The sequence below is a fragment of the Onychostoma macrolepis genome, chromosome 04 (genome assembly GCF_012432095.1).
Source record: "Onychostoma macrolepis isolate SWU-2019 chromosome 04, ASM1243209v1, whole genome shotgun sequence".
Lineage (NCBI taxonomy): Eukaryota > Metazoa > Chordata > Actinopteri > Cypriniformes > Cyprinidae > Onychostoma > Onychostoma macrolepis.
Window position 1 is genome coordinate 6,198,240 of NC_081158.1, and position 14,022 is coordinate 6,212,261.

General features: G+C 38.5%; 1 protein-coding gene across 2 annotated transcripts; it reads right to left on the minus strand.

The window, feature by feature from the left end:
- Positions 1-11,184: 11,184 nt before the first annotated feature.
- LOC131538617 (uncharacterized) lies at positions 11,185-12,809 on the minus strand. 2 transcript variants are annotated; one of them, XM_058772558.1, is made up of 4 exons: positions 12,646-12,809; positions 12,259-12,549; positions 11,933-12,166; positions 11,185-11,856 (listed from the first exon to the last, which is right to left on the minus strand). In XM_058772558.1, exons 1-4 carry the CDS (start codon positions 12,677-12,679, stop codon positions 11,846-11,848), a joined length of 570 nt encoding a protein of 189 aa, XP_058628541.1. In that variant the 5' UTR covers positions 12,680-12,809; the 3' UTR covers positions 11,185-11,845. The 2 variants fall into 2 exon arrangements, with proteins under 2 accessions (XP_058628541.1, XP_058628540.1); XM_058772557.1 differs by having other exon boundaries at positions 12,259-12,567.
- Positions 12,810-14,022: the final 1,213 nt, after the last annotated feature.

Here is a 14,022-nt window from a genome sequence, read left to right on the forward strand (position 1 = left end):
TTGAATTTTGAAATTATGCGGCCAATGGTGCCATTTTTGGAAGAAGGAACGCGTCTCAGGTATGTAACGTAAAATCTATTTCATAAGTCTATGGATATATTAATACCGGTGATCTGAGTGAGTGCTGATTGTTTCGTTTGGTATATTTTCAGATTTCTCTTGAACTGACCGCGGTGAAGTTGTTGTTGATTATATCTAAACATCATCTCCTCGGCTCGCCTCTACTCGCTTGGAACCTCGACGGAGATGAAACGGAAAAAGGTACCGTTACCACATGCAAAACCACCTCAATGACGACAGCTCAAATAACGTTAGCATCATTAACCCATAAACTGTAAAAATAAGCATCAGTCCGGTCAGCTTCCTTAGCTCAGGTAATTATTGCATTACACATGCTGCCGTACAGGCTATTGTAACGTTATTATGACTTCTGTTTTGCTGTCTTTTAATCGGGGGTCTTGAAGTCATGGTTTACACACTAATTGGCAGTAACGTAGTTTGTAGATGGTACGGTCACTGAATGAACACAAGCAAACGTCAGTTTAAATATGGGTTTTACTTAAACATCAGTGCTGGTATCTTCATTTAATTCTGTAAGTTAGCCATAACTGTGAGCAGATGTTATAACGTTACTTGGCGAACCCGGGAGGAAGAGCAGAGCGTGTGTCATGTAAGCTGTCTGTTTCTAAATAAACTGCGCATGCGCAATTTAAACCAACCAGCGTCGTAATAAATTTTTTTTTTTCTTTCTTCTTTTTCTCCTCTTTCCTCTGAGAGGGTTCAGAGCCCAGGTTCTGTTCAAAGGCTTTCTTTATCTTTGGAGAAGGTGGCAAATTATCAGTAGTATTACAATTAGCTAAGTTAGCAAACAGATAAACTTAACCATCTGTCTTCCCTGGTGGGTTGCTGTCATTTATCAATTGTACAGCGTATGTAAATACATAAATAATATTTTGGTGTTCTATAACGCTTTCTAACCACCATGTGGTGTGTTAGCTAGCCAGCTAGGTTAGCCAGCCGTGTGCCCTTAACAGTCTCTGCATAGGAACAGTGTGGACCCACCTTTTCTCTTTTAATCTCTCTTAGTCTTTTCTGAAAATGTTTCATTGCAAGTTTAGCACGTGTGGAAGTGTTTTTCACCGGACTTCAATGTTTTGGCCACAGGCTGCATCTTGCCATTGGTAAGTAGGCCTCTCCATATAGGTTTGTAGATAGTTGCAATATGTTTATTATCTTTAAGCATTGCTTTTGTCTTTATATTTAAAAAAAAAAACAACAACATCTAAATCACTTTGAGACGAATTGTTTGTATAACTTAATTTTCTTGCTTTATGATTTATATTTCACATATTGTTAATTGCATTGCTTTCTGTGAAGCACTTTGCACTTGTTAAGTCTTGTTTACAAGTCTGGAAAATGCAAAACTACACAATATTTCTTTTCTTTTTTAGAAAATGCTTTGAAGGCTGATGCAAGGGTAAATCGGGCAACATGACTTTGTAAGCAGCTGGTTAGCCATTTCTCACACAGCTGGAAAAAGAAAAACGCACTGAGTGAGGCACAAAAACATCTGAATCTGCCAGAGCATTCCTTAATCACAGAGTGTCCAACAAGATGGGGCTCTAGACAGAAGATGATTGCGAGGGTCTTGTAGCATAGTCAGGCCTTGTCTCAGGTTCTGTCTGAAGACAGGAAGACACGTCACTTAGTTCCCACCTGGCAAGACACAGAGGTCCTTGAGTCTATCAATGCTGCCCTACACTGTAAAAAAAAAAATTGTGTAAAATACGGTAAAATACCAGCAGCTGTGGTTGCCAGAATTTCACCGTAAAAAATGACAATTTTTGACAATGTGACAATGTGTAACACTTTACAGAATGCTTTATGGCAACTGTAAATTTTACAGTTGAGAATTGTTTGTTGTTTACGGTACATTACTCTTAAATAAAACAGATAAAATGTAAACCTGTTTACAATAATTTACTTTAAAAATTGCAGCTGTAAATGTTAAATTGTTTTATGGTAAACTACTTTAACAAATAACAAATATACTTTAAACCTACATACAGTCTATCTCTGTAATAAATACAATACAACTGTATGAAATATTATAGTATTTTACTGTAAAGTTCAATTTTACAGAAAATTACCGGCAGCTGTGGTTGCCAGAATTTCACCGCAAAAATTACAGTATAACACATAAGGCATTACAGTTAGTTGCCATAGATTTTAAGTCAACAGTCAGTCAGGTTATTTTAAATTACTAAATGAATTATTAAATGCCACCCATTGTAAATCAAGGCACAGACTATCATTAATAGACTTTAAAGAAAGAGTTTTTTTATATACAGACACTGTTATAATAGTTTGATCCAATAACTTGTCCAGTATACTCACCAACATGTTGATCTTGGAAAAACTGCATGTGTCCACAATAAATTAAGGATAACCAATGATGGAATAAACATCAATCAGAGCAACTTGCTCTTGTTGAACAATAGTAACAAGTCCTCAATTGACTGAAGATATGGGACTGAGTTGGTTTGAAAAACTGGCAACGTAAAGCTTGCATTGTCACGTGTACTACCTGAGGACTCGCATGTAGTCCCTGTGGACCGGCATGATCTCTCTGCAGGAAACAGACACAAAGACAAATTAGATTGATACAGTCCATGAGCATTATGCCTACAAAGACATAAGTCTTCTTTTGTTAAACTGAATTCCAATGAACTACACAAAAGCGAACAACACTCTGGCCACTCTGACAATCAATAGAGTATCAGGGCAAAGACACAACTCAGCACCTAGCTAATCACAAGCATTTGTTTCACATCTGTCAGCTTGCAGCCTAAATACACAGTTGCCTCCACTCAAGCAATCCGACAATCATCATACAGGTGCATCTCAATAAATTAGAATGTCGTGGAAAAGTTCATTTATTTCAGTAATTCAACTCAAATTGTGAAACTCGTGTATTAAATAAATTCAGTGCACACAGACTGAAGTAGTTTAAGTCTTTGGTTCTTTTAATTGTGATGATTTAGGCTCACGTTTAACAAAAACCCACCAATTCAAAATCTCAACAAATTAGAATACTTCATAAGACCAATAAAAAAAAACATTTATAGTGAATTGCTGGCCTTCTGGAAAGTATGTTCATTTGCTGTATATGTACTCAATACTTGGTAGGGGCTCCTTTTGCTTTAATTACTGCCTCAATTCGGCGTGGCATGGAGGTGATCAGTTTGTGACACTGCTGAGGTGGTATGGAAGCCCAGGTTTCTTTGACAGTGGCCTTCAGCTCATCTGCGTTGTTGGGTCTGGTGTCTCTCATCTTCCTCTTGACAATACCCCATAGATTCTGTATGGGGTTCAGGTCAGGCGAGTTTGCTGGCCAATCAAGCACAGTAACACCATGGTCATTGAACCAGCTTTTGGTACCTTTGGCAGTGTGGGCAGGTGCCAAGTACTGCTAGAAAATGAAATCAGCATCTTCATAAAGCTTGTCAGAAGAAGGAAGCATGAAGTGCTCTAAAGTTTCCTGGTAGATGGCTGCATTGACTGTGGATCTCAGAAAACACAGTGGACCAACACCAGCAGATGACATGGCAGCCCAAATCATCACAGACTGTGGAAATTTTACACTGGACTTCAAGCAACATGGATTATGTGCCTCTCCACTCTTCCTCCAGACTCTGGGACCTTGATTTCCAAATGAAATGTAAAATTTACTTTCATCTGAAAAGAGGACTCTGGACCACTGAGCAACAGTCCAGTTCTTTTTCTCCACAGCCCAGGTAAGACGCTTCTGACCATGTTTCTGTTTCAGAAGTGGCTTGGTAGCCCTTTTACTGAAGACGTCTGAGCGTCTGACTCTTGATGCACTGACTCCAGCTTCAGTTCACTCCTTGTGAAGCTCTCACAAGTGTTTGAATCAGCTTTGCTTGACTGTATTCTCAAGCTTGCAGTCATCCCTGTTGCTTGTGCACCTTTTCCTACCCAAATTCTTCCTTCCAGTCAACTTTGCATTTAATATGCTTTGATACAGCACTCTGTAAACAGCCACACCTTTCAGTAATGACCCTCTGTGACTTACCCTCTTTGTGGAGGGCGTCAATATTCGTCTTCTGGATCATTGCCAAGTCAGCAGTCTTCCCCATTATTGTGGTTTCAAAGAACAAGAGATACCTGGAATTTATACTGTAGGGATGGTCATTAATTGAAACTCAAATGTAAATATTCTAATATTTTGAGATACTGATTTTTGACTTTCATGAGCTGTAAGCTCTAATCATCAAAATTAAAACAATTTTTTTTTTTAAATGTTTTACTTTACATGCAATGAATCTAAAATATATGAAACTTTCACTTTTTGAAATAACTTACAAGAAAAAATTGTAAGCATTTTCACGACATTCTAATTTACTGAGATGCACCTGTATGTGTTACAAATCATCAGACGAGATCAGTGACTAGCCAAATACATAAAGGTGGTGAAAATTTACTGAACTACCAGGACTTACCAATAATTATCCTTGAGACTGGTGTCTGAATTACTGGCTCCAGACTTTACTGAAGAGAGGTGGGACAGAGGCTCTTTCAGACAGGTAGCACTGTTCTGAAAACTGGAATTTTGAGCAGGTGTTGTCATTGTTTCTTCTTGAAGAATCATAAATTGCCAACAGATTGTGCTTTGACATGATGACATGATCTTCTCTGCAAGCCAAAAAAAAAACAATAAAAAAATTATAACGGTAATAATAAGAAATGCACCAACTGACCGGCTAGGGACCAGAATCAGACAATTTTCAGCGTGCTTCAACTGGACCGGTGATCGGCCAGTCAGTCTCACATTGTTCCCTTGTTTTACTAAATAATGCACACAATGTTTCCTCATGATAAATAGTTTTACATCACATACTGTTGTAAACACGCAAATGCGTGCTTGACCCACGACAACATGAGACTGTGTAAATATAATTTGGAAGATTATGAAAAGACTGTGATTGCAATGAAAGACTGAAAATTGTAGTATAGCAATTTTGTCCATATCAATGACAATAGAGTTACAATAGATGAGCAAGTGACCAAAAGTTAACATGTACGATCTGACAATTATTGATGCAGGGCAGTTCCAGTTTAAATCATATAAATCAAATGTACTCTATGAAGCTCAGTGCTGATAAAGCTTAGGAAAAATTAGAGACTTTGTTAAGGAAAGGGTTAAATGATTTAGTAGTACTTAAAACTTGTTTAGTAAGGAAGTCATTAATGTATGCTGAATAGTACAACTTACCGCTATTTATAAAGACATCTAATCCAAAAGGAGACTTGCAGGAAAAAGAGATTGATGAGGACCATGTCACGTGCAACCTCTTGTAGACGTAAGAAAAAGAGATAAAACAAAATACATTGTCCTAAATAAGGCAAATTTGTTTTAAGCATGTCTTTCAATCTTCTAAATGCAGTTTGTAAATTACATGTAATAAATACATGGCTATATTCAGTGAAAAATAAACAGCTTTGCCTCACAAATGGCTCACCTGGTAGAACACAACACATATTGCAGCGACTAAAGTTTGATTCCACAAAAAATACATCCTTAAAAGTAAAATAATAATAATAAATAAATAAATAATAAAATATTGAAATAGATTACAATCTCACCACTTTCTTTGGTGTCACAAAGGTCCAAGCAAGTTGTTTCCTCCAAGTAAACAACCACTCATGAGTTTGAAAGCGCTGCCTAAAACGTGACAGAAGTGAAAGTCAACTTTTACAATTGTTATGACAAGACAACTTACACAACAGAAGTCTATTCAGCTAGTGTCTGTATAAAGACAACATACTTTTAACATAAAGGATTTGATAGTGTTCAGTTTACTTACTTTAAAGTAGTTTCTTAGATCTTAGCAATGACATCAACCATGTACCTAATCTGAACGGTCACATAAATCACTAAAAAAGGTCCAGAATATGTTTTCCAGAACTTTAATTAACCTCAGCATGTGGACAGCCAAACACTCTGAACTCCCCACTAGTATCAGACTCTTCAAATTTTCAAATGACAAACTTCTCAAAAGCCAAAATTAAACACACATTGCATTATATACAGGTAGTTCAAAAATCAGAAATATGCAAGTAAAGTTGGTCTTTCTCAGAATTTGTTTCGACCTAACTGAACAAACGCAGCCTCTAACAAAAATTTACAAAATATTCTATTACATTGGCCTTAGGTAATCATTAGACATTAGTAACTTTTAATAATAAGGCAGTTTGTCAATTTAACAAAACCAAAACAATGCTTATTAAAACAGTAACATTAACCCAAAACCTGTTAGTGGTTAACAGAACAGTAGGTACAGTAAAATAGATACTGTTCCATACAACTAGTGCTGTTTAAGTGTTATGGATGTTAACTGAAGGTCCATATTTAACATGTCTCTCTCCATGATCAGAGACATCAGCGATGAGGGTGAGGACTCTTGGATTCACTGACAGTTGTTTTTCTTCGTTTCCACTTTTGTGCCCTTCTTTGATGGATTGATGTTGAAGAAACACCTTTTTGAATGCAAGAATTCAAAATCAACCACTAGATAAAGTAATTTGTTCTAAAAGAGAAAAAAACATTACCTCTGAAGGAACTCAAGTGTGGAGCCCAGACCCACAGGATAGTGGATATTGAGGCAGTAATAGCTTGCAAACATCATGCAGACAGCAGTGATGAAGGTGGGGATCTGGTCGTTCACAATTTTTAGCTTTGTGACAGCCTGCAAAACTTGTTTGCTCTTGTCTGCACAAACACCTCTCAGGAAGTCCAGAACACCTTTTCCTTTTTTCTCCACATTACTGAGGAAAGTCTCTTTTAGTGATACACCAGTAAGGTCATGAAAGTGAACCATCATGCCAACTCTTCCATGAGTGATTGCAGATCTGTTCTCTGGACTAATGATTGCCTGTTCAGAGCACCTTCAGTTTATCTTTTTTCTCCTGTTGACTTTCCAGTGTCTCACTCACTGGCATGAATTTCATGTCCCACTGTATGCAGCCATATGTGTCCTGAACAGCTGCCCTTCGTTCAGCTGGGATTTCATCAGTATCATACTCATCTGACACCCGTTTGCGCTTCAATATCCGTGGTACTGAAGACCGCTTCACATTTTCAATTCAAGCTTGTAACTGCTTGACCAGTGAGTGATATCCTGGTCCTATCACATCACCTTCTATGACATCTTGCAGTAACTGAGGATACTTTCCAACCATTTTCTTGGCAACTTCTGTCGAGGCTTGTCTATTGGGAGAAGCACAGGCATGCATCATCTCAGAAGCGACAATCCTGATCATTTCTCTACGTAACCGTGGGCTTGGCCTTTTCCCTCTCTCCAAACACTGCATCAAAACTTCAGGAAGCTTCTCCCATGGAACCTGGAAGCTGTCAACCCAATCTGCAGCAGTAATTAGGTGGCTGGGTGAGATTGAGATTGAGGAGCATGCTGAGGATGCTGGAGAGGTTAATGTTGACTGGCCATGGAATTCTGTGGTCTGTGCTGTAAAATTAATTGAAATTCTAATGTACTGAATGATATTTATCTTAAAGGAATATTTCACCCAAAAATTAACATTTGGTATTCATTTACTCACCCTCAGGCCACCCAAGATATAGGTGACTTTTTTTCTTCAGTGGAACAGTAAAGAATATTTTTAGCTGAAACTGTGGCCCTCTGTGAGTCATATAATAGCAGTCAAAGGGAGCCACCTCTTTGAGAGTCCAAAAACATATTCAGACAAAAAATTAATACCCATTGCTCATGACGATGCATTGAGGTCTTATGAAGCAAGACCTCATTCATTGTTTACCTCAAATTCACTGTGTGTGCATATTGTCCTGAGAGCAATCGTTTACGTTGAACCGGTGAACACTGTATCAAATCACAGACATGGTTTTTGCTTCTGGAGTGCGTACGGCCAATTAGATGCATTTCTGATCGGCCATTTGAATCTGTGATTGGCTGTTGCTCAAAAATGTGGCCATTTGCATGCCAGAAGTTGCAAACATGTCTGTGATTGGCCATAATACTCACCAGTTCAACATAAATTATTGTTCTCAGGGCTGTTTCCATACGCTGCCAATTTGAGGTAAAAATGTTGTAAATAATGTTCAGTTTCTTGCACAAATTGATTGTTTGGCATCATAAGACCTCAATGTATCATCATGACCAACGGGTATTAATTTTGTTATGTCTGTATATATATTTTTTTAGTCTCAAAGAGATGGCTCCCTTGGACTGCCATTATATGAATCACAGAGGACCGCGGATTCAACTAAAAAACTTTTTTACTCTTGTAATAATTTTAGCTCTTTATTGAAGCTTTTAATTTGAATTTTGCTTTAGGGAATCAAATCGTAGAAATCCGACTTTGATCGGATTAATTGATATTAATCACAAATGTATAGATTAATTGATATTAATCAAAATGTACAGTTTATACCTTATTAACGACTCGACCAGTGAGTATTAATACAGTATATTTTAGCAATTCTATTTGTCTCGTGGATACGAGAATAAGAATTGTTGGGAAATTTATGAGCAACAGGTAACACGATCTTTGGCAAATAATTTAAGATTTGAAAATCACGGCACCAGACTATTCATTAAAAATGAATCGAGAGTTTATTTACTATTCTAGGATACCATACAAAACAAACAAATCACATACACACACATACACGTTATGGCAAGATGAAAGCAGTTTGAAGAAAGTTAAGCTATTCTCCTTTCCTGAGAATAAAGACGACCTTGAGACGTCACAAACAGAAGACTTGGCTATCGTTATCTTTTAACGATTCATTCGATCAGCTCAGCAAATTAGAGATTTGTTTGTTACTTGCTTTGAGTTGAGTTGAAGGCTGTTGTTCTTGAGGGAATCCCCGACTTTCGAGCTGATGTGTTGTTGTTGCGTGACGTCACTCGGGAATCCTCTCTACGATTCGTGGCTTCCTGGCAGCGCGCGAATGGCAAGGCTTTGAAGTTCTTTGCAAGTTTGGTCTGAAGTTGACAGAGTGTTGAAGTCCTTTGAGATGACCAGCAAGATGTTAAGTCTGCGAATGCTTCGGAGTGCGATCAGGGGGCAACGCCCAGGCTTTCAGCCAAGTTTCCTTGCAGTTTTTCACCAGTTGTTACCTTCGCCCAGGATGCAAAGCTGGGTGTCTGTTTTTATCAGACTGATTTGAGTCCATCCCATTCACTGTTTGGTCCAATCACATTGTCTCTGTAGGGCGGAGCCCCGCCCAGCACGACTTCTTTTCGTGCATACATTAGGTGTGTTCGACTTCATGCAGCGCCGCACAGACCTATCGGCGAGAATAGCCGCTTGCAGTCGGGGGCGGAATTGAAAGCGGAGATGTGAAGTCGGACATCCTGTGGCTCCCGTAGTTTCCTGCATTTACGTCAGCCATGGCAGATCAGGCAGTGTTTGCGTTCTTTATAGCAGAGGAACTGGACTCGATAGAAATCCCATTATTGTTGCATGAAATGGAGCACAACGAGCAACGAAGGTGAGGAAAAGGTTATATATATATATATAAAACATTTTTTTTTAAATTCAATTTTGTAGTTACTACCTAACATGATATGACCACATCTTCTTTCAATTATCACATTCTTTCTAGTGCTTTCATGGTAGTATATAATGTGTGTCCAAGAATGCGTGGAATTAATTATATTCTGTTTACACAAAGAGATAATAATGGAGTAAAAACAATTCTTAACACTCCCGTAAACCCTAAATATTTGACTACAATCCCAGTTCAACAGAAACATTGATACTACACATCTTCAGTTACATGTATTCAGTGAGTATATTCCTCTTTCTGTTACTTAGAATGGTTCCGAAAATTCTGCATTTTGTGGAGCATGTGGTCCCCCTCTACAGTCCCTCAGAATTTAAAGGTCATTTCAGGCTTTACAAGGAACAGGTGGAAGTGTGTACTACACAATATAAAGCCATTTAACTTTTAAAATTATTAGCAAGTTGTCTCAATAACCTATTTCTTAACTTGCAGGATGTCATTACCACCCTCGGTCCTTATTACATGAATGTACAACAGACCAAACTGCCACTCACAAACAGTGTTCTTGCCTGCCTTTGGACATTGGCCAATCAGGAGTCATATCGAGGCGTGGCAGATAGATTCAATACATCAAAATCCACAATTTCCAAACATCTCCATGACTTTTGTTCACTTGTTAATACACACATGGCCCACAAAATTTCCTGGCCCAGAGGCCAAAGGCTGCAGACATCTAAGCTAGAGTTTGACGCAGCAGGCTTCCCCAACACTGTATGTGCAGTGGATGGGTGTCACATTCCTATAATGAGACCCCATTGTGACAATCCCCTAGCCTACTTGAATAGGAAACAGTTCTATTCAGTAAATTTAACTGGGTTTTGTGACAGTCAGCGGCGCTTTTGTCACATCAGTGTGGGTCACCCTGGGAGTTGGCATGATGCTAGGGCATTTCACCTAACAGAGGTTGGACGTGTTCTTGAAGAAGATCCTCATTCCCTTGTTCCACAGGGAATGCATATTATTGGGGATTCAGCCTACCCTCTGTTGCCTCAACTTATGAGGCCTTATAGAGACAATGGCCATTTAACAGCTAGGCAAAGGCGCTTTAACCGGAAGCTCAATGCTGCTTGTGTGGTCATTGAGCATGCATTTGGCATTCTAAAATCCAAATTTAGGAGGCTTCAATGCCTGCATATGAAAAGCATTCCAGATATTAGTTCAGCAGTCTCAGCATGTTGCATTTTACATAATCTTTGTTTAGAGCTGGGTGACCAAGTTTTTGTAGTAGATGATAGTGATGACGATGAACCACCTCCCCAGCAACCCCACAACACTACTGCAAGCAATTATAGAGACATCATTTGTGACCAGATCTAACACACCAAAAACTGAGAAATTAGCTTATTAACTGAAACTTAGTAAAGCATTTTTTGTATGCTTAAATGTTTGAATTTACTTTAATCAAAAAAATATAATTGTTCTAACATATCAACTTTGATTACTAGAAAACTAAAATTTCAGTTAAAAATCTATTTGAAATTGATGACTTGGACTAAATAATGAAGCAAGCAAAGAGAATCAGCCAATAAGAGCCCTGAATGGATGGGAATTCCTTCAATACGGTTTACCTCAAAACAACTGGATGATCAAATGCCCAGGGAACAATTTTGTAAATTCTAGTCAAGGGTGGCAACTTTGAAGATGCTACAATATAACAATTTTATCTTGGATGCTGTTAGTCATAACAAAAGTCCCACAGTTAAAATTGTGGAAGGAATAGATTTGCAATAGACATTTTAGAGAAAGTCAAAATACAAAGTTTATTTCTTTAAGACATTTTATTGAGGTTGGTTTTGTAGCAAGTTTATAATTTGCTCTTGTTGTTTGCTTATTTTTTTTAGCTCTTCCACGATTGTTCCCATGCTGGTCAACAGCTTCCTTTCAAAAGAGCACCTACGCCTCTCCTTTAGTCGCCGCCATTTCTCAAAGTCAGGCCTCACCAGGGACTCGAGCACAGTAGTCCTTCTTTCTGCATGCACTTCATATGCCTCCAGAAACTGAGAGGATTGTGTTTGTCTCTGCATGTTGGTGAGATTGGTTGGGTTTCGGATTGCTGAGGTTCCAGGCTGTTCATCCACAGCAGCACCCGCTGGCTGGTCTTGAGGGTGAAGAGATGAAGCTGTTGGATTAGTTTTGGATGAGTCATCACAAAACAAAGGTGTAGAGTAAATTGTGCCAGGTGGTGCAGTTCCAATCCCTGATGACCCAAATAACTCATCCATTTGCTATAGGGAAAAAAGGCATGTCAGTGTACAGTGAAAATGTCCCATGTCATGTAAAACAACTCCATCGTACACTTACTGTATAGTACTCCCAGGCATTCTTCCCCTCCCCAGTTGCACGGCGTCTGTCCTTTACTCTTTTGTAAGTTGTTAACATGTTTGCTAACTTTTTCTAATTTTTTCTGTTGACAGGTTGTACCCCTTCTGTGAGAATGCCCGCTGTAGTTTTCGATAGAAAGCTGGTTTGTTTCTGAAGTACAGTTGCTGAGGAGTTTTGTAAGGTCCAGTAGTAATGTTATTTTGTGATTCATTTCTGTGGGAAGAGGGCATAAATATAAATGCCACAACAAAGAAAACAAAACAAAACGCCACAGCATATCTTCCTTACACCCTTGGAGGCAGTACCTTGTTGTGATTCATGACTGTCTGACTGGATGGAGGTGGATGACGTTTGAATGGCTTGTGAAGGGTTTCCACTCGCTGCACTTGGTTGCAGAGTGGCAGACACTGGGGCATTGGCACTGGGGGTAAGTGGAACAGGCACCCTGGTGGTAGTTAGATGGCACTGGCTGGTTGATGGTGGTGGCTGCTTCACAACACAGAGATTTAAGGGTACAGGGGACCCAGTGGAGGTAATGGTACATGGGGTGGGAGGTTGGGGGACCTTTTCAGTAGAAGCTGGGCAACTGATGAGGGCTGTTTGGAGAGGTAAGGCTGTAAATGTGGTCAGTCACTTAAAAATATTTGTGCTTGTATAATAAAAAGTAATTGTGCTCTCAAGTAAATGTGTACCTTGTTTTGTTTCTATGGCTGTGACTTTCTCCATGATAGAGGAAAGGAATTTTTGATCTGGAGAAGCAAAGAATTATTAGAAGACTTGCTCAAATCATTGGTGACTTATTGCACAGTTCTGCAGTTTACTCACCACTTTTCATCCTTTCAGCAATTGCCTTGGTACAATATTACCTTTGATGTCTTTCACATGAATTATAACATTATCCATTTTGTTTGGTATTGCACAGGGTAATGCACATTCTTTATATAGCCAAAGGAACCATGGGGCCACAGCCCACACCTGTTCTATTCATTATTACTGAGTTACCAATTAAGGAAATTACTCTTTTAGTTCAACTTCCAATTTGGTTCAACTTTTAATTAGCAGTGATTGCCATAGTGTTTTACTTATTTAAGTTTATGTTTAAACAAACTTTAAGAGGTGTGTATAGCTACAGAAGTCTGTCAGTTAAGGTCAAATATTTAGGCATATCTAGAGTTTTGGAAGACAGATCAAATAAACATATGTGAGGATGTACAACTTCAGCAGTCTGATAAATTACATGGGTGTTTCTGCAATTACAAAATAATAAAAAATAATCTAATAATAAACTTATTCCCAGATAGGTATATCTGGTAAACCTTTTTTTTTTTTTTTAACATAGATCTTTTAGACAAAACACCATTATTTTTTATTTAAAGAAAAGCCTGATTCTGTTGGCTTCCTGTTTTGATTTATACCAACTCCATGAAAGTAAGCAGAATGTTGTCCTGTTGAAGGTGCAGCTTAAATTGTTAACAGTTTATTAACCACAAGTAGGTAAAGTTGGACACTATTATGACCACATTAAATGAAAACTTTTGTCAGATTGACATATGAGTTGTTTTTTAACAATATTTATTTCAGGTGCTGCTGAATACTGTAAAGGGTCTGTATGAAGAGGAAATACCAAAATAAACCTATAAACAACACCTATATAAATAATATGAATGAAATAACCAGAAAGGGAATACAGTAAAGTTGTAATCATCATTATAAACATGATGTATAAGATGAAAACGGCATGAAAAGTGAATTGTACCATTAAAAGTCCATGCATGAGTATTTGCGAACTACAGGCGTTAACATAAAATGCACGTCATCGTGATCTGACCAATCGTAAATGACTGTGACGTCATCAGAACTTTGTGCAGCCGCTCTGGAGAAACTGCGCTGGCTGAGTGAGCCGGCTGCTCTCGAAACACTCTCGCGGTACTTTGATGCCACACGTGACAGTGACGTGGCGTCGGCGCCGGTTCAAGTCGGACAAATTTTCTAACCGGCATGCACTTCTTCAAGTCAGCCGCCGTTCGGTTTTCATGGCGCCGCATGAAGTCGAACACACCTAACATCTG

What these genes read in the sequence shown, in the direction of transcription:
- LOC131538617 (XM_058772557.1), bottom strand. Translation starts at nt 12,679, where the DNA reads ATGGAGAAAGTCACAGCCATAGAAACAAAACAAG. An exon ending in AGCCATAGAAACAAAACAAG is followed by an intron (nt 12,568 to 12,645) that starts GTACACATTTAC and finishes CCACATTTACAG; the next exon opens with CCTTACCTCTCCAAACAGCC. An exon ending in CAGTCATGAATCACAACAAG is followed by an intron (nt 12,167 to 12,258) that starts GTACTGCCTCCA and finishes CTCTTCCCACAG; the next exon opens with AAATGAATCACAAAATAACA.